The sequence below is a fragment of the Rhizomucor pusillus genome (genome assembly GCF_041956525.1).
Source record: "Rhizomucor pusillus strain CBS 183.67 unplaced genomic scaffold VTP01scaffold_2, whole genome shotgun sequence".
NCBI lineage: Eukaryota > Fungi > Mucoromycota > Mucoromycetes > Mucorales > Lichtheimiaceae > Rhizomucor > Rhizomucor pusillus.
The window spans coordinates 282578-310116 of NW_027192144.1; the positions used below are offsets into that span (position 1 = coordinate 282578).

A 27539-nucleotide genomic window follows, 5' to 3' on the forward strand; every position below is an offset into this window, starting at 1 on the left:
GATATGTCCGGAAAACCTACGTTAAGAAGCGGTATTTCGTCAAGCCGAGAATTTCTTCAAATGGATGTTCGCTGCAGATGCCAGTGAGCGCACGAAGGGCATTTTCATTGATGGTAATGAAGCGCCATTGGAAATTGGGTCTTGGAGTTAAAGCAAGCAACTTTGTTGTGGTCTTGGTACCCATCTTCGATGCTAGTTCATGTTCTCGCTCGAATTCTTGAAGTATTGCATATAGTACGGGGATGAATAGACCGGGATTTGCTGATACATTTTTTATGCTCCAAGGCTGTGGGGCCAAGGGCTTTTAAAAATCTTTGATTTCTTGCATAATGATGACAACTTCCAATGGTGCTTCTTCCAGAAGGTCGAGTGCTGGCTCGCCACCAGCAACTACTTCGTACAAGTATTCATTAGCAATGCGCCTTGCCTGCTGTTTGGATAGGAGATTCTATCAGGATCGTGTAAGCACTTTCTTTTCCAGATAGCTTTGTAGAATAACGCAAAGTACCGGTATAAAGATTTCTAGTCTGTATAAGATATAGATTTCGACAATTTTCTGTAGGTTTTCTGTTATATAATTTGTGTAAGCGGTCGACATCTCCAAGCAGGCGGCAGACAATATATCTGAATATCCTGATACATTGAGAGTGTGACGAATTTTTGAGTAATTCTGCGCGAAGCGATGCCAGTAGGCTTTAAAGTCTTCTGGAAAGCTGGGATTGGTGTTTGTGATAGCTTGATCCAGTATGAGTTGAGACACTGAATACCAGAACGTCTGCAAAAAAAATGTATGTGGAAATCGGAGCGTAGCCATATTCGATGATATAGCCGTTTGTAACTATATATGCCCTTGTCAGGATTTCACTCAAAAGTGAGGATCTCTGCACGACCGCTTCTTGGCGGATCTGACAGTATGCAGGCCGAACAACGTTTTTGAAAGGAACACAGCGCGTAAATCGCTCATGATCTTTGCCAAACTTTTGAATAATGCGCTCTTTTATGTTGGGCTTTTGGTTGATACAGTTTCTTGACGCTGAGTTTGAGTGTCCGCTTCGACCACAAGAGGCACATATAGATCCAGCATTGCTGTTGACATTTGCCGCGTGGCGTGCAGGTTGGCCATCTTTCCTTTGCCTCTTACGTTTTGTGTCGACTTCTGGATCCATGTGTCGCTTTTTCCAAACTTGAAGAAAGTCAGACTTCATTTCGGCATCTCATGCTTTTGAAGACTTACCCCTGCTATCATCCTTATAAAGAATGCATTTCTTGTTAGTTTTGCGTTTGTGGCCACTTTGACCACAGTCCCGGCAAAACCCTATGTAAAGTTATGTTTAGAGAGATAGAATCGAAAGGACGGAAAAGTATTGCCACCAACCTTCCTCTTCTGCGAGTGTTCTTCAACTCTTTTAGCCTTCTTTAATGCTGCAATCAATAACGCCGGATATAGAGCTATTCCAATAGATAGAAATATGGCAGATACAGTTTCAAGAAGCTCACAGTCTTCATCAAAGTAAATGATCTTGAATGGGAAAAAATGTCGAAGGAAAGAAAGTGAAGCGGAAATCAATATAATCCGCAGCATGTAATCCATTTTTTTGGGAGAATCAATGTTTCAGTGTGCGTGTCTATGTCCAAAAACTGTGCTTTGCGAAAGCGATCTGAAAGAACGAACACTGCGTGAACCAAAATAATTAAATGATGTGTGCGAACGTATCCAGATATAAGCTCGAAATAAAGTCAAGCGAATATGCATGCAGCTGCCTTCATATTTAAGGTTATTCTGACAAGGACGAATCATGTACAGATTATTGCTTGCCTTTCAAAACTTCTTTCGCATCCAAATGAGACGGCGAGAGGATACCAGATTTTCTTGTAAAGCTTGAAATGACACGGGTTATTGTCTACGATGTTGTGAATGTCCTCTGATATGAAGCAGGTTGCAATAGAGGATAAGGCAATGGAGGGCTGATTCATGGATGGTTATTGTTGTTGTGTTTGACAAGTCCTGGAATATTATTACAACTACAGCACTAATAAAGATTGGTTGAATTGTATTTAGATCAACATATCATACTTCTATCAAATGCTTGAAGCTTATTTCTTCGTCTGGGGCGCAGATAATGGGCGAACATCTGCTTGTACCTTTCCGATACTGTAAAGGAACGCGACTCAAAGTTAAAAGGGCAGGGACATCTCATATCGTTCCGGGATGCATGTAGCCACGTCTGGTCATTCAATATAGTTGCTATCCTGTACTGGTACTGTCGGTGAGGACAAACAAACATGCTTCAACCGTAGGTTTGTGGATGCTTTGAAAATTGATAATCAATCACGAACCAAATACCTGCCTCCGCGGAATACGTTTCTACCGGGCTGCAGATCAGACATAATTCAGAATCAAACAAGTAAGAAAATAAACAGCAAAAGTAGTGCTGCGTGGGCAATTGTTATGGAAGTAGCGAGATAAAATGTATGTGACTTTGCGTGGAATCGAGATCTTTCAGAGAAATTTTCAGGAAGTACTGTTCTCCTCGAGTATTTTGCCAGTAGTTCCTTACATAGGAGAAAAGCCCTCCCCGCGATTCAGCGCGTGACAGCCTTCATGATAATATCCCCGCATAGCGATGGTGAATGGAACCGGCATTGTTAGGAATCCATTAAACATCAAAAAAATAGGCTCCACGGATTTTTTGTCATAGAAGAATTGACAGGCTGTATTTATACTACATTTTCAGTAACAAATGACGCTAGAAAACCGCTAACTCGCAGCAATTACAGCTAAATTTGATGGTTAGTGTTAAAATATACCCGCATACTGGTTCCTTAGGCTGCTTACCTGCACTGAGCAAACCCTTGCTGCAATTACAGTCAGCAGCTCGGCCGCGTCAAATGTTTCCTGTGAGTTAGCGTACGTCTCAAAAGAGAATATCAGCGTGTTGCTCACCAGGCACAGAGGCGGGAAGGGTAGCCCGGAGGCTGTATGACTACGTCGACAACGGCTTTCTGTTCAGCGTGTAGAAATTGTTCTTGCAAGTATTGCCCAAAAATGAGAAAGATAAGACTTCATGGTACCTGTCAGAAAGAGTTAAGTTATATATGATTGTTTCCAGTGACTATCAAAAAAATGTATATATACTCGCCGTGGAGAACCTGAAGAACTAGCTCACTACATGGATGAAGGAATGCAGAGTGTAAGGATGAATGCACATCAACTTATCACTTCTCTTCTCGTGATATCATATGTATGCAATCATCACTTCTCATGTGTCCTATCTTTCCATGTCAATGCATAACAGCTGTATACTTTGTTTGGGTCTCTGCGCTTGCAAGGAGATACCGATGCATACAACAATTAAGTATGATGGTCTCCGTAATGCAATAAGGTCGTTTGGTTGAATTTGGTCGAATACTTTAATTGTAAAAATTGTAAGCATTTGCATATCATCATTCTCATTTGCTGTAATCAGATGGTATAGGATTTTCTAAACTTTCAGGATTTTAAAACATCTTTGTCACCTTTTTTTGTATTGTTATTTTAATATCATTGTGACTGATAAATTGTCACGTATTTCTTTGATAAAAGGTATCAGGAGACCATACAGTCAAACAATGCCGTCATCAAAATGAATTAAATGCGAATAAATATTATATCGACTGGAATATGATGAAGCAAAAGATCCTCTGTTGCGTTGCCGATCTGACATATTCTCGTGATGTTTTGTTATAAAATGAATCGATAACTGTGCAATTTTACTTTGTGGATTAATGCGCCAACAATTTTTGAAAAAGGTGTAGCTTACCACCCCATCTAAAGCTTCTGGACAGCTCCCTCACTGTCCTCTGGTTAATGCTTGTGGTCTGGAGTTTGTATCGCCATTAGTTTCCATGTACAGACGCAGCACACGTCAGATTTGTGTGGCACCGACGACATCTTGATTGAAAACCTTCAAATTATGGGATGCCATAGAGTTAATACCAGTCGTTTCAAGCTAGATATAAGCACTTACTGCAGTGCCTCCTTGATGGTTCTGACAAACCTTCGAAGCATATACCTCTTAACCTTTAGAAATTATGAGTATAAATTATGAGAAAAATGATAGTTTTTCGTAAAACTTTAGATGACCAACCTCTTGGTATAAATCTTGCATCCGGGCATTCGCTGGCTGGATGGAACAGCTCGTCCTCTTCGTTCTTACAAGCCAACCTCTTGCACCCTCTTCCACCATTTGAAGTCAAGGATCGGAACAGGGCTTTTCTATTGTTATCATGCATCAATTAGTTGAAACATTGCATAAAGCAATTGAGAAACATGTAAGACACTTGTGTTCAAATTGCAAAGCACTCATGTCAAGGTACTGCGTTAACTCGTCGTCATCGGTAGTGCAAGTGATACTTGTCCTGTACTCATTAACAAACACAACTAGCGCACGTCTAGCGAAATTCTTTGCAAAGCCCTAAAGAGCACTTTGTTTATGCATGAACGTAGTGACTTATTGACGATATATCACGTACCCAGTGCGGAAGAGGAGTGAAGGACTTCATGTGTCCGAGGTTTGCATCTCCCAACGCTACACTGCATGGCCGGTTATCCGCTTCCCAGTCGTTCTCGGTTGCAGCGATTCTTCTTTCTTGTCTTCGTGCAAGCTTTCTCTCTCGATTCGTTGTTTTATGAATGAATTTGGTACTTGACCGCTTAAAACAATCGGTTTCAAATACAGGGATCAATGTCCAGATAACCCGACTGTAGATCCATAACCTACCACCAGGCGCGTTTGGATTAGGAGGACAGAATGGCAATATCTTCAGCAGCGTTCAACAGCAGGACACGCTTTCATCACTGAAATCTTTTGTCCCTCCTCCTGAAGGGAACACAAAGCGCAACTCTTTGGATTCCCCGTAATTCCTACTGCTTTAACGTAAAGTGCAAAGAGTATCCAAAAACTGCGTTATATAAGACGTTAAATTGCATTGCATGGATTGAAAAACTGTGTTCCTGAGATCATGACCATGCAGAAACGCTAGTGCCAGGAAAGTCAACCTAGTTTTATATCAATTGACCTTTACGAATAAAGTCTTGTATTCCTTAAAAGACCAAAAATGTTTCTGCAATGTAAGGATGTCCTGAACTTATTCCATTGCACTGTTGAGGGATAAAGATATAGAATTACACAGCAAATAATGCAGCATGAGTTCGGAAAACGTCAAGTGACACCGACGTTGCTTTGTTTCACAATGACTAGACGGCACAAGGCCCGAAGCAATCGTCATGTACCTAGAAAATCAGCACTTGACAACGAACACTTTAAAAAGATATGGAAGATAAACGAAGCATTGCGATTGAACGATCTCGCATGGTTGAGACGGATCGCTCGCGAACCTGGAGGGTTTGGAAGTAACCGCATGCGGCAAAGAGTATGGTAATGTCGTAATAGTTCGCTGGTCCAGGAAATACATTGACTAGATGCGTTTGTTTAAGGCCGGTACTGCTGCGTTGCGATCTTGAGAAAGGTGACTATATAAAAATTACATGGAATGCGTGTTTCGAGTTTCCAGTAACATCCAACGTTTGTGGCAGAACGCGAGCATGCAAAGGAAGCCGCAGACACACACCCGGATGAAAATCAGGTGAAATTAGATATAGTTCGTGCATTCAATGTATACCCCCAAGGTATGTACTTATTCTATATCGATTTGTGATGGATCTGCTAACGCGGATATATGTATATATAGGCATCAGCGCAGAACGTAAAAAGAGACTACAGTCAGAGCTGGACTCTGTCATTAGACATGTTTTGCGATCTTACCCATCTTTACATTATTATCAAGTAAGTCCAGCGATTTACACGCTAAAAATCTGAATAGGCTGATATGGATCCAGGGCTTCCATGATATTTGTTCTGTTTTCTTGCTGATCTTTGGCGCTCAAGATGCACGCTTGCTTCTGAAACATGTAGCACTCTTTTTTATGAGATATCCTTTTTTCGTCTTGTGTATCGTTGACGCCATATAATATTTACAGCAAATCCTTAACCCTGCTGTCCCACGGATGCGATGTTAGATTCTATGGACTCAATTTTGCAGCAACTTACCATGATCTTTGCTATCTTCAAAGAGCAGGATTATGAACTTTACGAATACATAACAGAGTAAGTGGTATGCAACGTGTCTGCCTGGGAGATCAATCATCCTAACACACGACTTTAAAGAGCGGGTGTGCTGCCATATTATAGTCTTAGCTGGGTAATTGCATGGTTCAGTCACGACCTTAATGACCTTGGCAAGATAGCCAGGATATTCGATGTGTTTCTTTCATCCACACCGTTGATGCCGATATACTTGTCTGCAGCGCTGGTTCTAGCACGAAGAGACCAGGTGCTTACTCAATCTCACGATATGAGTGCAATTCATACATTTCTCTCCAAAGTGCCGCAAAAGTTGGAAATCGAGGCGCTCATCGTCAAGGCCACCGAGCTCGAAAAGAGGTTCCCTCCTTTGGAACTACAGCGATTGAGCGGTGTAGCGCTGGATGAAGTCTCAGTTGTCAATACATACGACGACCTGTGGATCCATTCAGAGGATCTGGAAGCTTCAAGGGAAGCAGCACACGAGATCGCAGGCATACCATCAAAAGACCGAAAACCCATCCTGATCGCTTCCAAACCAGCACCGAAACTGCAAAATGTACTCCAAAGATTACGGGAAACGTATCGCAAAGATGCTACAATGTGGACGTTGTTGGTACTCGGTGCAGGAATGGGCATGATAGCCATGTTGCTCTCGAATAATGATTTAGTGAGGTGAGGGTCTTTACAAATGCATACACTACCTATTTAAAGCAACATGTGTATATATATGTTTGTGTGTACCTAACCGCTATGCTTCTAAACTCTTAGGGAATGGCTATTGATGTAGTAAAAGCAAATTCGAATTCAATGAACGTAGATTAGATTTTTTGTCAGTGCTGTGCGTAATCTGTTATCATGTTGATAACTGACGCTGACGATAAGCTGCCAGCTTATTTCTTTCATGTCGTATTATGACGTCCTTGTCCCAACTTTGGAAATATTTACAATTGTAGGACTTGACCTATAGATCTACGCTTGAATGAAAACATAAAATAGCGTATGCTCCAAAACAATTAGTCTATACATCTTTGCACTCCTTTCAGAGCTGTGCTATTATCCGAGCAGAATAAACGGGAGGTTGAAGTGACAGCATATTAAAAAGACAGTCAAATCCAATAACAGATTTGGCTACATATGGTATACGTTGGTCACTAAGATGACTTGTTACAGGCATATGGAATTAAGTAGCACAGTTCTAGCAGTTATGCATACATTAAGAGCTGGAATCACATGAGCTGGAAAAGGGAGCAAGTGAAAGAGAAATGCCACTTGCATTCTACTTCCCGCTAAAAGCTTCATCCATGTTGCCCAGACGAGATCTTGGCACCTTTTGCACGAACAGTCATAGCATCATTGACATCGGCGACTCAGTGTGTAAGGATATCTGGATGACCTATCTTCATGTAAATACCAAAACGCAAAGGAGCGTACTTTGGGCGTGAGAAGACGACCCCTCGGTAGAGCCAACGTGTTGTCGCTGCTGCTTCCCACGTTTCAGTCGTCATATTACCACCATGATTACCAATGCAAGGAGTACTGTATTTATCCCAAAGTATATTTCTTGTAGTATGTTATACGTAGTTTTATTGAGAAAATGAGTTCAATAAGAGTATCCTTGTTATTTTCTTCCTAGGGCAACATAATGGATATTCCATCAGGTAGAAAGGGAAGCTCTCATGACTTGGGTGGGTCTTCCCTTGAAACAATTAGCGTCCCAAAAAAGAGATGGATTCTGGCTGACCAGAAGAGAGTGACTGACCCATTATAGAAATTCACATGGTTTGGGCAAGGCTTTGCCAGTAAGAATTGAAGTGAAGTATAACAGATCTAGAAAAACAAACATGCACCTTGCAGGTTGCGAGACGGAGCAATAATGAGACAGTTTCTAGAACCTCAATTTGGTCCTTAAACCAGAATAAGCTCTTGTTGGTCGTGGTTTGGAGCAATTTCACAAAGGGGAGAAGGGGGAACCTGCAAGCTTTTTTCTTACGAATCCAACAGTCCACGTCCGTCCGCTTCTGTGATACGACACTTCCTACCGCGCGGTTTGTACAACGTTCTTTGTTGTCGTTCCATCGACAAAGGTATGAAATATCGAGTCGCACAAGTCCATCACAGTATTATTTTTTCGGTTGCAGCACAAGTTTGACACATTCTGCGTCTCCTTCCTTCCTCCTCCTCCACCTCTCCTTCTTCTCGCGATCTCAGGAGTCAAGCCGAATGGGCTTTCACCAGGCCTAAAAGCAACGACTTTTTTCTCGATTCACGCAACAACTATACCATGGGTAACAAAGTCTCTGCCGCATACAAACGGCACTCAGACGCAAAGTCTGGACACAAGAAAAAGCCGGTCTCGCCTGTACCGTCTCACCCGAGTTCTTTAACGAGCCAAGAATCAAACAGCAACGCTTCTGACATTATACGACATGGCCGCAAGTTCCACAACTTTTCTGAATCCACGTATTGGTTGCCAAACGACGAGGAGGAAATGGACCGGCTCGTTGGCGTAAGTTGCGTGCCACAGAGCAGTCAATAGCATCCTGCTCACAATAAGACTGTTCTCTTAGCAACACTTTGCATTGAAAGAGTTATTTGGAGGGTATGCACCAACAATAAGATAGTGGCTCTATTTTTATATTCAGACACACGCAAATTTTTAAATTGAGTGCAGGAATATTCTAAAGGAAGCTCACGACTATATGAAATTCGACAAGCCAGTGCGAATCCTGGATATAGGCTGCGGCCCTGGCACATGGATCATGGTAATGTTGCCACTTTGCTTGCGAAGACTTGAGAGCGACGAGATAAACTCACATAAAAAGGTCGTTAGGATGTGGCTACCGAATTCCCAGACTGCGAGTTTGTCGGGATTGATATGTGCCCTGTGTTTCCGACAAATATCCGCCCCCCTAACGTCACATTCCAGCACGGCAACGTTCTTGAAGGACTTCCTTTTGAAGACGAGTCATTCGATTTCATCAACTTGAGATTCTTCATGCTGGCGCTGAAGCGAGATCAATGGGCCATCGTCATGAAAGAGATATATCGTCTCTTGAAACCAGGAGGTTGCCTCCAATCACTGGAAAGCGGAATGATGGTATATATTTTTGCTGCTGCATCTGCAGGAAAAAGGTTAATAGGATTTTATTTATGCTCATGAATCTTATCTTTACCAGGATCGGGGCAACGAGTTCGTATTATGGGTGGGAGAAGTTTGTAAGTTCTTATTCTTTTCTCTCTTTCTCGCTAGCTAAATCTTTTTTTTTAAATTCACATGTGATCCTACTACAGTTAAGAACGTAATGCAAGATCGTGGACAGGAGCCGTACATTGCATTCAAGCTAGCGAACATAATGAGAGAAGCAAAGTTTGAGATTATCAAGGTTGATCAACGAGATACTTATCTAGGTAACAACAGATTCAATGAGTATAACTTACGGAACTTGTTAGCTAACTATTCTCGTTCAACAACACAGGTCAAAAAGATCCTTTAAATCGAGAATTCCTGTGGGATATTTGCAATATCGTTAAGAGCGTACAGCCGTTCCTGGCAGGTCCACTCGGCGTCGCTCCTGAAAATTATCCAAAGTTCTTGCAGAAATTTTGCATTGAATTGCAAAAGAATCCTCAAGGTCAATGGATGATTGTCATGACTCTTGCTCGCAAACCTTAAAAAGTTTTTCTACATGTAATGTATTTAATCCCCCTAGTACAATATACTTTCATTGCATCTGGCAATAATACGATGGAATAGAATGATTTACATTTGAATACAGCCTACGCTCTTTATTTCAACATCTGTTAAGCAACAGTATTGTTGTTTTGTCAGTTACCTTGCTTTCAACATGGTACAAATATCGGTAGACACTACGGTTTGCATTGCATAAAGTGCTCTCATGGGCATAAAATTATCAGAATAGACGAGCATGATGGCATCGGAGCCTGTCTGATCTTTCATCCTTATCATTCTGGGGGAGATTTTCGTCAAACCCGACCAGTCGTAAAACTTGGAAATAACAACCAGGTCACGGAGGCGTCTTCAAAGAGATCGGCACTTTGGACACATTTCCAAATCATGAAGTTGTCTATAAACATGTGCGTCCAGCAGTTTCGAAAAACGACCCCGTCGCTGCAGCTACTTCAGAAGTTTTTGCTGGGTATTTGCTACGTGTTGGCGATGGCAAAAAGCAACCCGTTCCAGGAACCATCGACTGGATAACGTTACAAATCCATCGGTGCCGCCTATTTGAGTCTCTAGACGACATAATCTTTTCGGCTTTTCCCTCTTTGCGTTACGTACAGACCCAACTTCTTCGTGAATTTCGTGAGGCGGTCAGCCATTCTCACCCTCTGAACAAAAATGTGGTGGAGACCAACTAAAGAGCTACCGGGCCAGGAGCATATTATTCTATTCACGGACGAAATCCTCTCTGGAGAGATCAGGAGACTTACCCTGTCAAACATCTTAATTAATTATCCTTATCAAACATGTCTCCTCACCGACTGCGGCTTAAACCGAACCAACCGATCATGACCATCGTCAGCCTATCTCCTGAAGAAGGTCTGTGCAATAGTTTGATTGAGGCAGAAATCATCACAGACTCTTTACAGTTCCGATTCTCCCGCAATGACCATAAATATGAGTCAGGGCCAAGCCTTAGATCGCGTTGCTATCTACTTGCTTACCTAAGCCTGTTTTTAGTCATGATCAACTTTACGTTGCACTATCCAGGGCCACTTCACCTCAAAATATCACTATCTTTTTCCCCCTGCTCATCGTCAGAACAATGCAGATGATACCATGGATGCAGGTCTCCGTGCTACGGTCGCCAATCCACAAACTACCTCGCCCATTCCTTATGCTACCCGCAATGTAGAATTCAAAGAAATATTGTTGTAAGATAAGTTTGCTCGCGATTTCCGGAAATTATCATCTCCAACGGATCGCTTCACTAAGCGATATAGTGCTTCCGTAATTTTTCTTGAAGCGAGTTGCAAGTATGCTTATTCCCAGTCTACTATTATAGTGGACCCCCGATAATCTCAAGGCCTCGGTTACAGGATTTTGCTTGAAAATAGCGAGACTTGAAGTTGACGGGAGAAGTCTTACTAGGACCTATTGCTTCTTACTAGGAATCTACTGTTAAGTATTAGAAGACGGTTTACGGATTTGTTTCAAAGCAGCAAAAAGCTATATTTTAGGTATAATATTCTCTCAAACATCGATTCATGCAATTTTATTCTACAGACTCGGATCAGTCATGAGCTTCAGCGAAGCAGAGCATGAAGCGCTTGTCAAGAAAATGCGGGCGGGGAATTCGGCTTGAACACGTCTTTGCAGCTCAGTCTCTGCGTGTGTGTGCCCCTACCATGAGCGAGTCCATCTCTTCGTCTAAACGATCCAGCGGCGCAGCTTTGACAGAATTTGGGTCGACTGACGAGCTTGTAAGCTACATTACGAGCACGAACGCCTTGGACACTACTCTGTCAAAGAGACTCGCCGTGCAACCCAACAGTCTTTTCCAGTCATACACTTCAGAAGGTCTAGATCCACTGACAATTCTCGATCCTCAACAACACAGTTTGGGATATCTGTATTTCCTGCAAGTAGACTCAACTCTGTTTCAATGGATTATATTCGTATTTTTGATATAGTTCTTACCACTCGTTATAGCTCTGCACGCTGTCTTGCAGTACGCGACCCATCTGCCTGCCAGTTTCATGCGCAAACTTTCACGCATTTTCTTTCGGTATGCGATATAAATCAACTGCTAAAGTACCCGAATCGATGTAAGGCATAACATTGCGATCCTTTTCCTCCATGTTCAAATCATCTTATACATCGATTTCAGTGCATCTTATTCCCAGAGCACTGGAACATTTAAGCAAAGTGCTCAGAAACGTACGTCATACTAAATTGTTTTAAAGATGCATTTTATCTGATATTTTTACAGGCTCTTTTACCTATTCGTCCTCTTAATATTGCGATATCACGTTTTTCAAATGAGACTCACGTCTTCACCGCAATGCATGCTCCTCTTATCAAATCGTGTCTTTTGGCAAAGCACTACCGGGCCGCGTTGCATATACTCAATAGCGACATTGAAACAATAGAACCGGATGTAAGAATTTTTTGGCAATCTAGCTGGTGCAAAGTCCACTGATGATATCGCATTTTGTTATAGCGCTATGGCTTCTCAATACAAGATATCCTTGCTTATTACTACTACGGTGCCATGATATATATCGGCAATAAGTACTACGAAAGAGCCATTGAATTCCTCACTCTGGTACATTATATGGCAAGAATCTTTCGAGTGTATATGAACAACCTATCTTACATGCTACTTAGACGATCTCTGCTCCATCTCAAGCTATAAGCATGATCCAGCTTGAGGCATATAAAAAGTACATTCTCGTGTGCATAATCCAGGACGGCAAAGTAAGCAGGATCTTGTTATCTGCAGATGCGACGGACATTAACGTTGGTCGAATAGTTGCGTAGTCTACCGAAATATACCTCCTCTTTGATCGAAAAAGGCCTAAAAATGAAATTTCCTGCATATTTTGATATTGCCGAAGCATCAGAGAAAGGATTCGGAGAGTTCAAAGCAGTAATCGACAAGTACTCGGAAAACTTGGAATCTGTAAACTATCCATACGTTGTGCTGCTGCTAGCTCTTTGCTAACAATCGTACTGTAGGACAGCAACATGGGCTTGGCCAAACAATGTGTACAGGCCCTGCTGAGACAAAAGATTAAACTATTGGCAAACGTATACAGTACCGTCAGTCTTGCAGAAATTGCTGAAATGTTCGCAGAGCATCGTCTGTCAGAATCTGATATTGAGTCTATGCTGTTGGATATGGTACGAACATCATGCAGATTCAATTGGATTGTGTCACTAATGTCAAGTCTGCAGATTGGAAAAGATCAGGTCAAAGCGGAAATATCAAATGTGTCCGACGAACAAGGACACTTGGTCAAGATGATAAACTTTGCCGAGAGCGATATAGATGAAACTAGTGATACAGTGCAAATGCTGGAGAGACGTATCACAGATGCATCCGCGATGGGCAAAAAGCTTGCTGTAATGGATAAGTTGGAGGCATTAAATCCAGAGTTCCAAAGCAAGGTGAGGGAGTTGACAGTATATACGGTAAAAGGCGTGCTATTATTTATAAGGATTCTACATCTACAGTATATGATGCTCAGTTCGCACGGCGGACAACTGGGAATGCTGGCGTATGAAGAAGATATCGACTTTCCATCGAGTGAGGATTCCAAAGCTTTTGCGTGATTCATTTTTTTGTGCTTAATTCGTCTACTGCAAGCTCGCCTTTCTTTATGCCTTGAAGCTAATATATCAGAATGCTGTCTCGAATGCAATCTGCTAAACACTCACTTTCGCTTAAAGTCCGTGGTTCTGCTTTATGCTTGTGTACTTTTTTCTTCTTTTCATGCTGTCGCACTACAGATACTGGTACCACTGAGTTGTGTATGAGAAAAGTCGAGATAGACCCCATCAAGAACCTAAAAATGTATATTGCTATGACTAGTATTTTGGATGCTACAGAATGGCCTACCCTTTAACTGTGCCTCGCCCGCGGCTGCCGCATACGACCATTGTAAGAGGAAGCTCTTGGATCTAATAGTCGTCAAGTACATACATATATCAATCAATTGATCGTTTCCAATGACAATTTCGCTGTGTGTATCTCTCTCACCATGGTTGCCAAAACATCCTTAACTCGACCGGCTATCGCCCAAGTAACCAGCTTGACGTCAAACAACATCATTTGTCGCATTGATTGCTTTGCCTTTTCTGTTATCGTGTTTGATGCAGCTTCGAGCTGAAAAGGTCATTATTTTTCTCAGCGTCCTATGCCAGCAACAATAATCACGTTGGGGAATACTGTACTTCATTTGCCAAAGCCATTTTGGATGCTTCCACCGGGTTGTCTTCGCGATTGATTACCGTCACTATATGGAGAACATCGCCGTCGCGCATCATTGTGCCCATAACCCATTCCATTGCATAGAAACTTTCTGGACTAAAGTCGCATGCAGCAAAGTACTGCCGTTTGCCGTGTTTGCTGTTCTCTGTGCGCCCATAATAGTTCGTTACAACGACCTTGTCATTCGTCTTCTCGACTAGCGGCCTATCGCTAAACACCAAAAGCTGTCGCTGAGCCGGTGTTACCATTGGCGACGCAGGTGCAGTCTTCTCATGGTGAGGTATGTTTCGATTGTACTCGGTTTTTTGATACAGTTCTTCGTCGGCTGCTGACCAATCTTCGTCGTCTTCGTCTAGTGGTAGTTCTTCATCCTCCACCTTGTCCGCTGTATTGTCAATCTTATTACTTGGTCGAGCCTCGAATACGATTGGCGTAGTCTCGTCCGGCGCTTCACTGAGCTCCCGGGCTTGCCGTTTCAAATCATCTGTGGCCGGTTCTTCAGTCGTGAGAGGGTGCTCAGTCGGGCTATGCATTATTTTGCGAGTTTGCTGAAAAGTAAAAGACGGAGAGAGGGAGGGAGAGCCAATGCAAACAATCAATCTTGAAAAGCGATCGTTGCTGACTGAGTTTTTATCCATATTTGGTTACAAGATCTACATGCGCCCAAAACAATGGCAACATGTCAAGCGCTCCGGTGGAATATGTAAGGAATGGCATAATTTATAAGAAAACAGTAATTTCTAAGCTGGATCACTCTAAGCTTTTTTTTAAAAGGTCTACTTCTGCAACTTTTTCCTCGCAGATTTTTCAGTCAAGTAACACTCTTTACAGGATTCAATTTTTACGTAGCAGCCTTAGATGCTTGATATATGGCGCGTTCGATTCAAAACTTGCGAGTGTGTATTAATGCAAGTGACAACTGTAATATATCTATTTCCATTGCTATACATGCAATATTGTTTTCATACTCTTAAGCTATACAAACTGTCCATCGGATACGAGACGCACACCATCGACTTCCATATTCTCTGCAGATGCACAAGTGATTTCCAAAAAATCGCTTTCATGAATTCTGCATGCGCATTCACCAACGATCTCGCGGGATGATAGCATCTCTAGTTCCGTCTGTCCATCCCCTATACCGGAATGGATGTGCCTCTCTTACATTGTCTTGTAAAGATCAAGGTGCTCCTCTTCGGCGAGATTTGCGAGGGTTATTATCCGATGTCCGTTTCCCAAACAAAAAAGGCCTCGCTGAATGCACTGTTTCACTGGCCCTGTAGCATTCTTATCCTGGCAACAGTGGCGTGTTGATTCTGTGTTCCTCTCTTTACGTAGCAGCATATAAGTAGAATTGTCCTGAACTTATGAAGAGGAGCATTGATAAAATACTCTCCTTCAACGGTACAGTTGGACATGGATAGCTTTTCCAAACAGGGAAAAAATCGCAGCTGATGGCTTAAGGCATTAATGTCCGCGACTACTGTGTCAATTGTGAGCTCTTTCAACGAGGGATAATCTTGCAATTGAGGCAGGTAATTTAATGTTGCCCGGAGCTCTCCGGAAAATGTCGTCAAACTTTCGAGGAACGGTAGGTGAGAAAGTATTTCAGCCGGCGAGTCATCTAGAGAGAAACCCAAAATTTCGTAGTTCGTATGCATAGGTTGCTTCTGCCAAGTTTTGCTTGATCGTAACCGATCGAAATTCCTTAATACGCATATCATCCTCAACCCAGGTACTGTAAAAGTAGATGCTTTTTGACCGTATTTCGTCTATCAACTCCTTGCATAACATCGGCAAATCAAGAATTCGCGTATCTTCTATGTCAGCTGTATTTTGCAGCTCGAATTCCTTCAAACTATCGACTGTGCAGAAAAGCCGAGCTAGTTGCTCGAAATAATCGTCATGAAGTCGAGTGAAACATATAGTTCGCAATTGCGTGCATGCACTCAGAATCGCTTGCAACTTTTGTTACCAGGTATTTCTCGTCGTGGACATCTCTTTTTATCCAGTTTATGTCGTGAATTTCAAGCGTCGTCAAATAACGGTAACGTCGTGGTATCAAGTCTAATAGATAACTGGATGCCTGGCTCTCGAAATCCAAATGATCCGGGATTGCAATGCACAAGTGCTCCAAGGTTCGTGAAGGTTGGTTGTCGTCAGCTGAAGATTGGCAAATCGAAAGGGAACGTTCTTCTGTAGCTTTTGCTGGATTGGAATTTAGCTTGCAAAACCCTCCAATTTTCAACCGACGAAGCTCAGTGCAAAATAAATGAATAATGTCGAGAAACTCAAGCATGCAGGAGCTTGTGGCTGCCAAAACGAATATTGGCTTCTTCAAGTCTGGTGCCTTACATAAGGATAGCTGTTACGCATTGAGGATCGTTTTTATTAGCGAGTGTTAAGCTCTTGATAGGCAGCTGTTTAAGCATCAGAGAGAAACTAACAATTGCTGGCATGTCTGCTGTATATTGTATGAACTTCACGCGGCGCACGTTAAAGTCTGATGCATATCGAGTGGTACTGATACTAGCTCGTTGCTGAATCGTCGAGATAAAGACCTTAATGCCAGACTCTGAAGAAAGGGACGGATACATATACAGCAGATGCTCGAAACCACGCTGCCATTTCTTGCATACCAATACACAGCTGTACAAGTCGCGCTGTTCCAAGCTTTGTGCAATGTTATTAAAGATCTCGGATGGCAAAGACACGGCAGAAAGCTCTGTCATTGTCTGCAGGTTACAGAGATGAAACAGTGAAATGAAGGAGAAAATTCTTACGTTTTCTCACTTTTATGCAGAAAAACCGAAAACTCTCTGAAGCAGTGCAAACGTTCATACTGATATCACCTTTTTGCTTTAATGTACAATTTTTTGATGAAATGCTGTGCTGTCTAATTTATCGTTTCCATGTTTGTTATAGGCGTAGCTATAGCTCAGATTTCGATTCCGCAACGTCTACATAATATTGTACCGGTAATCTGCTAAGTAATACATTTGTAGTTTTTAGACAATAGTTGTGTAAAGAAGAGGGATGCATTGTCTGGCTAGGTTGAAGAGTCAAAATGACGCACCTATCAAGCGTGTCAGAAATATTGACGTTTTCGATACAGGGATTGAATTTAGCAGTTTGCTCTTTAACCGAACCCGATAATTCTCGTATACTTCTTTATTACATGTTGTACGCATATTGCCGTCAATATGTTTTCATGATAATTACTACTTCTTCTACAGTCATACATTTATTTTCAAGAACTTTTGTCATGATTAGATGCTAAACATTATCACTTCAAAAATGGATAGTTTCGCATAAAAATTGTCATGCAAAATCTATCAAAACTGTATCTAAATGCTTAGGATTATTCACTCCGAGTAAAACGAAAACAACATAAATAACATGCATTCTTTCAGAATCAACCTAAACGATCATCTCATTGGATCATCAGGAAACTCATATGTAATATAGATAGATCACAATTCATTGCAGGTATTGCCTGAAAGTTCCATAATTTTCACACGCCGGCTTCCATGGTGTATATTTTATCGATTTCAAACAGACCTGCGAGAGTCCCACATCTATAATACCAATGAAGATTGATCAAAGATATCTTTCCATCCAAAGAAAACGCGAAATTGGTTCCAGCAACATCAGGTTCGAAATCCTAACATTTGCATCTATCAACAGTTTGGGGGTCGATGATTTTCATAATTTTCACGATAGAAAATTCAGGCTGCGAATCGTAGAGCTTAAGCAGTTTAAGAAGTCGTATAGACCGTATAACAGCGAGGATGAAATTGCATATTAACATGATCTTTTGCTTGTGCTCTAGATGGATATGAATAGCACTTGATTCTTCAGGCATAGAAGCCAGTAATCGGACATATCACAGCACTTCCCCCGCCCGGACATTTGCTGCTTTGTCAACCTACTGACATACGACATGTGTAAGTTCCAGATCGCTTGAAATGAGATTCATTAATACTCACTGCAACATACAGCCAATCGAACAGTGGCAGATGCGATCCAGATCCATGGAAAGGATCCTCAACACTTGATTGAAAAGATCATTCGAGAGCGAATCTACGATTCAATGTATTGGAAAGAACATTGTTTCGGTTTATCAGGTAACCTGTCAAAGATCTAACCATGACTTTATGGAATGCTGTTCTTAATCGCGCTTCCTGTTATGCAGCGGCGACGCTGATGGACAAGGCAGTTAATATTGAGTACATTGGCGGTCTCTACGCCGGGCAACATCCAACTGAATTTTTATGTTTGACACTCAAGCTCTTGCAATTACAACCTGAGAAAGAGATCATTCACGAAATGATCAAGCAAGAAGACTTCAAGTAATTGATAGCAGGCTTTATGAATCCTGGATGGGTTTGGTGACCTAATGCTTTGTGCTAGATATCTGCGGGCACTGGGCGCGTTCTATCTGCGGCTTGTCGGACGATCAAAAGAAATATACCTTTCGCTTGAACCGCTCTTGAATGATCCAAGGAAACTGCGAGTTCGGGAGGGTGGTAAGTTGGAGGAAGAGACATAGGTGAAAAATGAATCAAGAGTCGTTGTGTTAATCAAAGAGATTAGAGGGATACCATTTGACATACATGGACGAATTTGTGGATGCATTGTTGAGAGAGGAACGAGTGTGCGATGTCATCCTACCGCGGCTTACGAGTAGATATATTTTGGAAGAGAATGATGAGTTAGAACCACGCGTCAGTGTCTTGGAAGAGGATTTGGAGAGCGATGCCAAATAGTCGATATCCATTTTGTACATATAATTTGTAACTACAGCATTACAGAAAAACAACGATTTGCTTTCCCAGCTAAATGCATGCAATGAAGCGTGCGTACACTCAATATCCCCTTCACAGTCACACTTGCTAGCATCTTACAGCAGTGTCGTTAGATCAAGCGTTTGCCTTTCACCATTGGATGGTATATCAGATCCCGATTCAAAATGCTTAGTCTTTATAGATTAGAAACTTTCGTTTCTTTTCATGAGCCCTCTATAATCGAACTAGGAATAGACTAAGCATGCGTGGATCTGACGTTTTTGGATGATGTAGGCGTAGCAACTTCATACGAATCCTATGGCGCTGAAAAAGCCTTGCCAAGACTCCAGATAACTAGAGGCAAGAAATGCATGCTCCGCGTTCGACAAGTTTGGCATAGTCGAAATTAGCGTTTTTGTATTCAATGCGACGTATCAAGCAGGCTAATTTCCTGAAAAGATTGGAAATGTCATCAATGACTATGGAGTGTGCTTTTCAAAGCGTTGTTTTCATCATTCATGAGCACACACATGTACACATGTAGAATTCAAGTCGAACAGAATTAAATGCAAACACAAGGTTCATTTAGAGTTAAGGTGTAGCCTAGACTCTTATCAAGCTGCATCGCTCTGATCCTGTTCGTGCGTTTTGCACACTAATATTCTTGTACCTCTTTGTGTCCTTCGCCACAAATTCTTATCCCCAGCAGAGCTTCCATTTCGATAATTTGGGAACGACGGATGTGTCTCATGCGATCTTGACACATCATCAAACGTCAGGTTGAGTCGCAGTCTTTGGGGAATTTGGAAAATGATTCCAATTTCTGTCATTTACCCGAGAAAATAACGTGGTTCAAGCAAATACTGATGATCAGGTAGACAATATTCATTATCTCAATTTTTTTCAATCCTCCTTTCGAAGTGCATTGCGGGGTATGCTGGATTTTGTGGGCCTACAAAGTTAAAGCGGGTTTGTTTGCTAATCAGCAAAACAGACAGCCGCAGAGTGATCGACAGGCGCGATTTGAAAGAGATTTCCAAGCGCATCTCCGATTCTGATTTCTTGGTTGGGCCATTCCGAATTGTGCAACATAAGTAGCGCGGCTTTTGCAATACCAATGGCTGTGCTAAATGCTCTGCCCATGGGAAAAACTAAGATTTTTCGACATTTCACTTTTTTCCCAGGGAAGGCCGAGATGGTTTAGCACGTGCAAATGCCTCGTTTATTGTTCCTGACAGCAGGCTCTCTCCAATTCAAGCCGCTCTAGATATTTTCTATGCGATTTGTAAGTCTAGGTAGCAGCGACGAAACGCGGTCCCGAATGAATGCCAGCACATTGGAGACCAATGGACATTAGCATTACGTATAACCAGTCCATCGGAGCGTACAGCTTGTACAGCATGGGGGACTCAAAGCGGAAATGAATACTGCAATCGCGTTTGCCCTGAATAGGCAATCAGGCACTCTTCCTCTTGCCCTAAACTGATCGGATGTTACCGCTTAGTGGGCAAGTCAAGTTCCAAAATCGCTCATGTTTCATGCAGGCCCTGAAGGGCTATGTGGACAACGGCACACTGCAATGCACAGGTGGAGTTTCTCTTATCATTCAGGAGGGTACCCCGTGTTCAATTCAGAGTCTGGTTATCTAATGAGTTGAAAAGCGTCGCGTGTGGAAGAAGAGTGGTAGCTGCAGTTGATTTTCCACGGCTAAATGAGCTATCTATTAGCAACGAAACGGCATATGTTGTCCGCTACTACGGTGCGCTGCCCATTTCTAGGTAAACCTCCTGGAATAGGTAGTACACACAAATCGCCGCTTTATACGCCATTGTTGCACATATCGTATTAAGCCTTTTGTTGCTAAAAAAAGTCCCACACAATGCATGCAGAACTCGAGAAAAGTGAACACTTTGTTATATGAAATGTTTACAGGGCAGCATACATATGCAGCTGCAAAGTCTCCAGAAAAGAGATCATGTCATGAATTATTTGTCTTTTGAGATATATTACAAACATAGCTGCTGACATATAGTTAACACGTTGAAGAGTGGACCGTTCAAGATAGTTTATAGACGCTAGCCGTGTAAAGTAGCTGATATGTGGAACATTGTGGAGTTTCTCTTTTACTTACATCTGTACAACACGTCCGCCAGTGCAGGTAGCAATCGGCAACGTACGAGAACTACCAAGGAAGAGCGCTGGTTTGAGATTTCGTGAGCACCAGTTGATTCTTTCGCGGTGGTAGTTAATGCAATGAATTTTGCAGACGTTATGAAACATGGTGTTGATGGTCTTAGCAAGGTTCCATCTACTGCGTCTCGCCCTCCACAATCGGTGGGTATTTCACATGGACCGTGCTTTCCGAAACCTCACAGAAAGATTTTACTGAATATCGATATGACCTTTGTACGCCCTTCCCCCCATCGTTTGCCCAAGAGGACGGTGGAACAAGGACAAAAAGTGTAAATGAAAATATAAAGCTTTGCTGTACTCCCACACCCGCGATCATCCTTTTTTTTCTGTTACCACTCTCTTCTCTCCACTCTTTGTTCTCTTGGGAAGATCCCTCTATTGCTATAAATTAATATTTGGATCAGCTTTTATAAGAGGCTGTCTCCGAGTTACGAACTTCCCGTTTTTTGACTCTCCATTCTTTTTTCGATATTAAAAAAGCGCATTGGATTCATGGCGATCCACGGTCATCACGTAGATGACGATGCTGCGTCACCAATGGCCGTCAACTCTGTCGACGACAGATATTACGATCGAGGCACTAACAGCATCCGAAGCGTCGACGACGGCGTCATGGAAGAATACTCTGAAAAACCACCACCGCCACCTAGAAGAAGATTTTACAGACAAAAGAAATACTGGATTATCTGTTCAATAATCACAGTCATTATCGTCGTTGTCGTTGTACTGTTGATCATTTACGTCTTCTTCCCAATGATTGCCCAGTCCCTCATCAACCAAGCTGGAATCGAAGTCGGCGATGCACAAATTACCTTCTCGCCACCAGACAATCTTTCAAGCCAAAAGCGCGAGGCTTACAACATGAACACGACCTTTTTTATGAACATGACCAGTACATTGAAAAATACTGGTCCGTTCTCGGCCGACATCAAGTTCCACAATCCTATCGAGGTTTACTACAACGATACCATCCTCGGCACCATTACATTGCCAAGCGCACATGTATCAGGTGGAAGCGGTGAACTGAAAGCATTTACAGCCTTCAACATCAACAATACCGATTTCTTTGCCAGTTTCTCCAAGGACATGTTGGCTGACAAGACATTCACCTGGAAAATGAAGGGCAAGCTGGATATTACTGCCTTGTCGAGGTGAGATCTCTAGAAGCATTCCTTTTTTGAATTACAACCCGATTTACTCAATACATCTTCAGGTCTGCTACTATCAACCTAGATAAAGAAATTGTACTGAATGGCAAGTAGAAATATTCTGGAATAGAGAAAAGAAACTCTTCAAACTAGGCGGCATCTTTTATCTTCTGCAAAAACATGCTAACCATATCCTTCACCAACAGGTATGGATGGATTCCCCGAAGTCAAGATCACATCCTTCCAGTTACCGAGCGATGCAGCCGAAGGCGGTATCAACGTGGAGCTTGGAACTCAACTGACCAGTCCATCGCCTATCGGTGTACAACTCGGCACCATTGTTCTCAATGTCGGCTATCAAGGTCTATACTTGGGTCAGGTTTCCGCCAGCAATGTCAATCTCGCCCATGGTCCCAACGATATTCTGCTCAAAGGTGTCCTCGTTAAGCAAACCGATCCTACTGCGCTGGCCAAAGTTAGCGAGCTCTTTTCCAACTACGTGGCCGGCAAGATTTCTCAAACGACTGCAACTGGTGTGTCCTGTGCTCCGGATGGTACCAACGCAATTACTTGGCTTTCTGAAGGTTTCCGATCTGTTCAGCTGAACGTCGGTTTGGGCAACTCAGAGCCGCTCAACATTATCCAAGGCGTCAGCATGGGTTATCTTGATCTCAAGTTCTCCCCTGACGCTCCTTACGCTCCGGTCTCTTCTGCACCCAATGTTATTGCCGACTTCCAGATTCCTTTTGGTTTCTCGCTCAACATCACTCAGGTCTCTCAGAACCTCACTATCGGTACCAACGAGACTGGTAACTTTGCTACTCTTTCTGTCCCATGGGTTCCTGCTCAGAGTGACCAAAAGGCTGGAAAGCTTCAGTTTGCTATGACCAATATTCCTATCGCTGGAATAAGCGGCAAGGAAAGCCAGTACGATGACTTCACGTACTCTCTCACTGCATCTGATGCTTACTCTTTCCAAGTCGGAGGAAATGCTTCTACCATCACCGAGACGCCTATCGGCCAAATTACTCTTGCTGGTGTTACCTTTGAAGTGCCTACGACTTTGCATGGTCTTCAGTTCTTGAACAGCACTCCCACGGAGGTCTTGGGTGTGGATGTCACTGGTGGCACAACAGATAACTTGTTGCTTGCTATCAATGTCTCCATGACCAATCCATCAGATATCAATATCACTGCCGGCAACGTCCAGTTTGCTTTCTTGTCTAGCGGCGAGCAGTTGGGCAACGTCTTCCTGAATGACCTGACTCTTGTCCGCGGTCCCAATCAGCTTACTGCTTCGTCGACTTTCAACCCCAAGGGCTCACAAATCGGATCGAACCTTTTGAGCACTTTTGTGATGGGTCAGAACAACGCTGTCAGCATTGCTGGTAATAGCGAATCGACTGCTATTGCTTCTCTGGAGAAAGCTTTCGCTGCTATCACTATTGACACGTCCTTGCCTGGTTTGAAGTCACAGCTCATTCAAGGTGCCAAGTTGACCGTCAACCCTGATTCTCCCAAGAACGGTATTGTTGGCGTCGCTGTCTCGATCGCAAATCCTTTCAGCGCTTCTCTCAGTATCACCAAGGTTGTCTCCTCAGCTACTTACCAAGGCATGCCTGTTGGTAACATTGATCAAGATATCAGCAACAGCCCGATTGTCATTGGCGGTCACTCCACTGTGCAGTCTAACCCGCTCAACATGCAAATGAACATTGAACCTGCCGCTGTTGCGCTCTTGCTTCGTCAACTTGCCGTCGCCGAAGGATTGGATACACGTGCCCTCGACGCTTTGCTTGGTATGGGCGGTTTCCAAATTGCTGGTCAAGAAGATGTGTCTCCTTCTGCAGATTTGTTTGCCAACTTTAATATCTCGCAGTATGTCATGCAAGCCATGCAGTCTCTTCACGCTGATTTGCAGCTTTTGTCCGGCCTGAAGGTTGGCGACTACACCACTGATTTGCAATTTGCTCAAAACAACGTTACTGTCCAGACTGACGAGAGTGTAACGCGCCTCATTCCAATTGTTGGTCAACCTATCGTGCAGCAACTTGTCGATGGCGCTAAGCTCGGCTTCGAGACTATCGTCTTGTCTTCGCCAACTGATACCAGCTTCCAGGTTCAAATGAAAGGTTCAATCACCGGCACCGGTCCATTCTCTGCAACCATTTCATTCCCTTCGCCGTTGACTATCTCTTGGCAAGGCAGAAACATTGTCAGTGTCAACATGCCGAACATCCAGACTCAGCCTGACGTTGGTGCTCAGTTCGATGTCTCTGCATCCTCCACTGTCCTTGACCAAGCGGCTATGGCTGACTTCTCTGGCTATTTGATCAACAATGAAAACTTCCAGTGGGAGATCACCACCAAGGACGTTGCTGTCACTGCTCTTGGTTTCACCTTCACAAACATCACCATGGATAAGTTTGTCACTTTGGATGGCGCCAATGGTTTCAAGGATGCAGTCAAGATTCTTTCGTTCGATTTGCCTTCCAACGACCCAGCTGGTGGTATCACGATGACTGCCAACACTACCATTGCCAACCCCAGTCAAGTCGGTTTCACTCTGAACAGCGCCAGCTTTGCTGCTTATTACAAGGATGTCTATCTCGGACCTTTGGCTTCCGATGGTCAAGCTGTCATTCCTCCAAAGGCCACTGGTAACATTGCCATGAAGGGTCGCTTGGTACCTCAAGATTCGCAAGAAGGTCTGGATGTTGTCACTGAAGTCTTCGAAAACTACTTGAGTGCCAAAGATACTCCTCTCGAGGTCAAGGGTGTTTCAGGCTCTGGCCCGAACGGCGAAGTCGGCTGGCTCACTACTGGTTTCAAGACCCTCGATATCCAGAATGTTATTTTGCCCGGTCCCGACACTCCACCTGAACTCATTCCATCTATTACTATGATGGATATGGAACTTGACTTCACCAAGGATACGTGGGCTCCTCCTGCTGGTTCCAAGGAAGTACAAGCTCAGCTCAAGAATCCATTCGGCTTCCCTCTCGGCGTATCGCAACTCAACATGGACGTCACTGTTTCTTACGGCGGCTCAAAGACTGGAGAACTTCAGGTTCCTGATGAAAAGGCTACAACAAGCTCTACTGGCGTTGTCACCACTTCATTCTCGGATATTCCTCTGAAGATATTTGATGATGCTCACGACACCTTCAGCTCGTTTGTCAAGGCTCTCACTTCTAAAAGCAACGTCACTTTTGGTTTGGCTGGTTCTACAAATGCGGTAACCGAAACTGCCATTGGCTCGCTGAAACTGGATAACATCACTTTTGATGTTGACTCTGCTCTGGCTGGTAAGTAACTGCAGTGATGGATCATGTAATGTCCTGGTCTAAAATGATTTCCTTAGGTTTTGCCAACTTTGGTGGTAAAAACGATATCTTGAGCTTGAGCGTTACTGGTGGCACATCTGAATATATTATCATCTCTCTAACCATCGGCCTCAACAATCCTTCCAAGATTACAGCTGTTCTCGGTGACTTGATGCTGAGTGTACAGATGAACGAGTTCAACGCTGCCGTCGGCAATGTCTATCTCAAGTCAGTGACTATGCAACCAGGCAACAACACCATGGAAGCGGAGATGCATATGGGTGAAGACTCGAGCAACGAACAAGCTCTCAAGCAGCTTTTGAGTGACTACATGACCCACGCTACCGTTCCCTTGACTATTCTCGGTACGGAAAAGTCCACAAGTATCGAACCCCTACAGCAAGCAATGTCTACTGTCAAGCTGGCCACCAGCATGACTGGTATTCCAAACACTTTGGTTGTAGACACTACTGTGTACGCCGATCTCCTCACTTTGTTGTTCACCAAGAAGGCAGAGGCCACTGTCACACTCCAAAATCCTTTGAAGACCAAGTTCTCTATCCAAAAAATCCAAGCTGAAGTTATGGCAACCGAGCTAGGCAAGACTTTCAAGGTTGGCACCATTGACTATGATCTGCCCAGTCCGTTTACAGTCGAAGCCGGTGGTCAAGGTACAAGTGACAAGTGGCCTGTCTCCGTTAACCTGGGTCTCGACACCATCGGTCCTCTTTTGGCCATGATTTTGGATCCTAACGCAAAGGTCGACTTGACTCAGAACGCAACAATCACTGTTGGTGATGGTTTCAATTCAGTCTTGTACTACTATCAGACCAGTGTTCCTTGCAAGATTGTCACGGATGGCATCTCGCTCCAGAGAAGCTCTTCTTCCAATGACAGCAACCCATTGTCTCAACTGCCCTCCGATATGATCAACGCTATTCCATCTAACATCCTGTCCCAGCTTGGCTTCAGCCAACCGAACTCTTCAATGGCCTCTGCTGCTTCGTCTGCTGCAAGTCAAGCTCACTCTGCAGTGAGTGCTGGTGCTTCTGCCGCTGCATCTGCAGCCGACAATGTCGCTTCTGGTGTCAAGTCTGCCGTGTCTGATATCCTGCCTGACAAGACCGAGTCCCAGACTCCTACACCGGATCCTACTTCTGACTCTTCCTCCTCCAGCGATGATGACAAGTCCTCATCGACCTCTCCAGAGGAAGCGAAATCCACCTCATCATCTTCTTCGGACGGTCCTCACTTCCTTTGGCCATTCAAGATTTAAGCTATGGTTAGTAAATAATAATTATTCAACTTGATATCACTTAGATCCATTGACTAACGCAAAGTCTACCCAACCATAGCTTGAAATATAGCAAAAGTGTACTCTTTTATTAGTTGTTTTGTAAGATTACTCCATTTTTGTGCTTTACCTCTTCTGTACTTTTCTTTTTATCATTACTTATATCATACTCTTTACCCTTTACCTTTCTTTTGTCTAAATCGGTAATTTTTTCTATTCCTATTCTTGAGAATTAAAATGAAAACCATCAGAAAAAGAGGTGCCATGGCCAAAGGAACCTGCCAAGCCTGTTGTACTTTCGTTTCTTATCCGCATTGATAAGATAAACTATGAATATCCTTGCATCACGCGGATTCTTTAAAAGCAGATTCGGATCAGTTGATGCATCGGGATTGGTTTGCTGTGCAGACTTGTTATTGCAGGTCTCCTGATGCAAGAAGCAGGTCAATCGGTCGTAGCTGTTGCACAGTTTTAAATTAGGAGATGCTACACACAAGTATGTACTGCTTCGCAGCAGTTCGTTGTAGTAGAATCTGCTGATATACCAAAGGAGACTGAAACAACGTTTCTTGTTTATATGTAGGTCATACATTATCCATTATATTTTCTGTCATTCCTGTCCCAGAGTAATACCTGGGTGTCAAGCAGTATCAATGATTTTTGCTGAACGACTATTTTACCAGGAACCAACCATTTTCACTTCTCATT

At 43.1% G+C, this 27539-nt stretch overlaps 9 protein-coding genes across 9 annotated transcripts; 5 read left to right on the forward strand and 4 right to left on the reverse strand.

Annotated features, from left to right (window-relative positions):
• Positions 1 to 16: 16 nt before the first annotated feature.
• On the reverse strand, positions 17 to 1166 carry VTP01DRAFT_4168 (uncharacterized protein; the record flags this gene model as incomplete). The annotated part of the gene is made up of 4 exons (XM_069382820.1): positions 17 to 286; positions 338 to 448; positions 509 to 775; positions 849 to 1166. The coding sequence occupies 4 exons, from the start codon at positions 1164 to 1166 to the stop codon at positions 17 to 19; spliced, it is 966 nt and encodes a 321-aa protein (XP_069243583.1).
• Positions 1167 to 3905: 2739 nt separating this feature from the next.
• On the reverse strand, positions 3906 to 4542 carry VTP01DRAFT_4169 (uncharacterized protein; the record flags this gene model as incomplete). The annotated part of the gene is made up of 5 exons (XM_069382821.1): positions 3906 to 3944; positions 4008 to 4054; positions 4128 to 4255; positions 4321 to 4431; positions 4499 to 4542. 5 exons carry the CDS (start codon positions 4540 to 4542, stop codon positions 3906 to 3908), a joined length of 369 nt encoding a protein of 122 aa, XP_069243584.1.
• Positions 4543 to 5178: 636 nt separating this feature from the next.
• On the forward strand, positions 5179 to 6912 carry VTP01DRAFT_4170 (uncharacterized protein; the record flags this gene model as incomplete). The annotated part of the gene is made up of 8 exons (XM_069382823.1): positions 5179 to 5417; positions 5477 to 5508; positions 5576 to 5668; positions 5731 to 5825; positions 5879 to 5970; positions 6045 to 6146; positions 6207 to 6797; positions 6894 to 6912. The coding sequence occupies 8 exons, from the start codon at positions 5179 to 5181 to the stop codon at positions 6910 to 6912; spliced, it is 1263 nt and encodes a 420-aa protein (XP_069243585.1).
• A 1494-nt stretch (positions 6913 to 8406) lies between these two features.
• VTP01DRAFT_4171 (uncharacterized protein) lies at positions 8407 to 9798 on the forward strand (the record flags this gene model as incomplete). The annotated part of the gene is made up of 7 exons (XM_069382824.1): positions 8407 to 8631; positions 8693 to 8724; positions 8797 to 8887; positions 8956 to 9222; positions 9302 to 9341; positions 9417 to 9533; positions 9602 to 9798. 7 exons carry the CDS (start codon positions 8407 to 8409, stop codon positions 9796 to 9798), a joined length of 969 nt encoding a protein of 322 aa, XP_069243586.1.
• A 1697-nt stretch (positions 9799 to 11495) lies between these two features.
• On the forward strand, positions 11496 to 13425 carry VTP01DRAFT_4172 (uncharacterized protein; the record flags this gene model as incomplete). The annotated part of the gene is made up of 10 exons (XM_069382825.1): positions 11496 to 11728; positions 11800 to 11915; positions 11978 to 12027; positions 12080 to 12247; positions 12311 to 12415; positions 12478 to 12567; positions 12623 to 12772; positions 12829 to 12993; positions 13048 to 13260; positions 13327 to 13425. 10 exons carry the CDS (start codon positions 11496 to 11498, stop codon positions 13423 to 13425), a joined length of 1389 nt encoding a protein of 462 aa, XP_069243587.1.
• A 1-nt stretch (position 13426) lies between these two features.
• VTP01DRAFT_4173 (uncharacterized protein) lies at positions 13427 to 14616 on the reverse strand (the record flags this gene model as incomplete). Its single annotated transcript, XM_069382826.1, has 5 exons — positions 13427 to 13476; positions 13531 to 13658; positions 13712 to 13773; positions 13853 to 13978; positions 14047 to 14616. 5 exons carry the CDS (start codon positions 14614 to 14616, stop codon positions 13427 to 13429), a joined length of 936 nt encoding a protein of 311 aa, XP_069243588.1.
• A 1087-nt stretch (positions 14617 to 15703) lies between these two features.
• VTP01DRAFT_4174 (uncharacterized protein) lies at positions 15704 to 16815 on the reverse strand (the record flags this gene model as incomplete). Its single annotated transcript, XM_069382827.1, has 3 exons — positions 15704 to 15966; positions 16031 to 16433; positions 16531 to 16815. The coding sequence occupies 3 exons, from the start codon at positions 16813 to 16815 to the stop codon at positions 15704 to 15706; spliced, it is 951 nt and encodes a 316-aa protein (XP_069243589.1).
• Positions 16816 to 18026: 1211 nt separating this feature from the next.
• Positions 18027 to 18852, forward strand: VTP01DRAFT_4175 (uncharacterized protein; the record flags this gene model as incomplete). Its single annotated transcript, XM_069382828.1, has 5 exons — positions 18027 to 18030; positions 18085 to 18210; positions 18279 to 18435; positions 18497 to 18612; positions 18680 to 18852. 5 exons carry the CDS (start codon positions 18027 to 18029, stop codon positions 18850 to 18852), a joined length of 576 nt encoding a protein of 191 aa, XP_069243590.1.
• A 2703-nt stretch (positions 18853 to 21555) lies between these two features.
• Positions 21556 to 26813, forward strand: VTP01DRAFT_4176 (uncharacterized protein; the record flags this gene model as incomplete). Its single annotated transcript, XM_069382829.1, has 4 exons — positions 21556 to 22214; positions 22277 to 22317; positions 22418 to 25519; positions 25576 to 26813. The coding sequence occupies 4 exons, from the start codon at positions 21556 to 21558 to the stop codon at positions 26811 to 26813; spliced, it is 5040 nt and encodes a 1679-aa protein (XP_069243591.1).
• Positions 26814 to 27539: the final 726 nt, after the last annotated feature.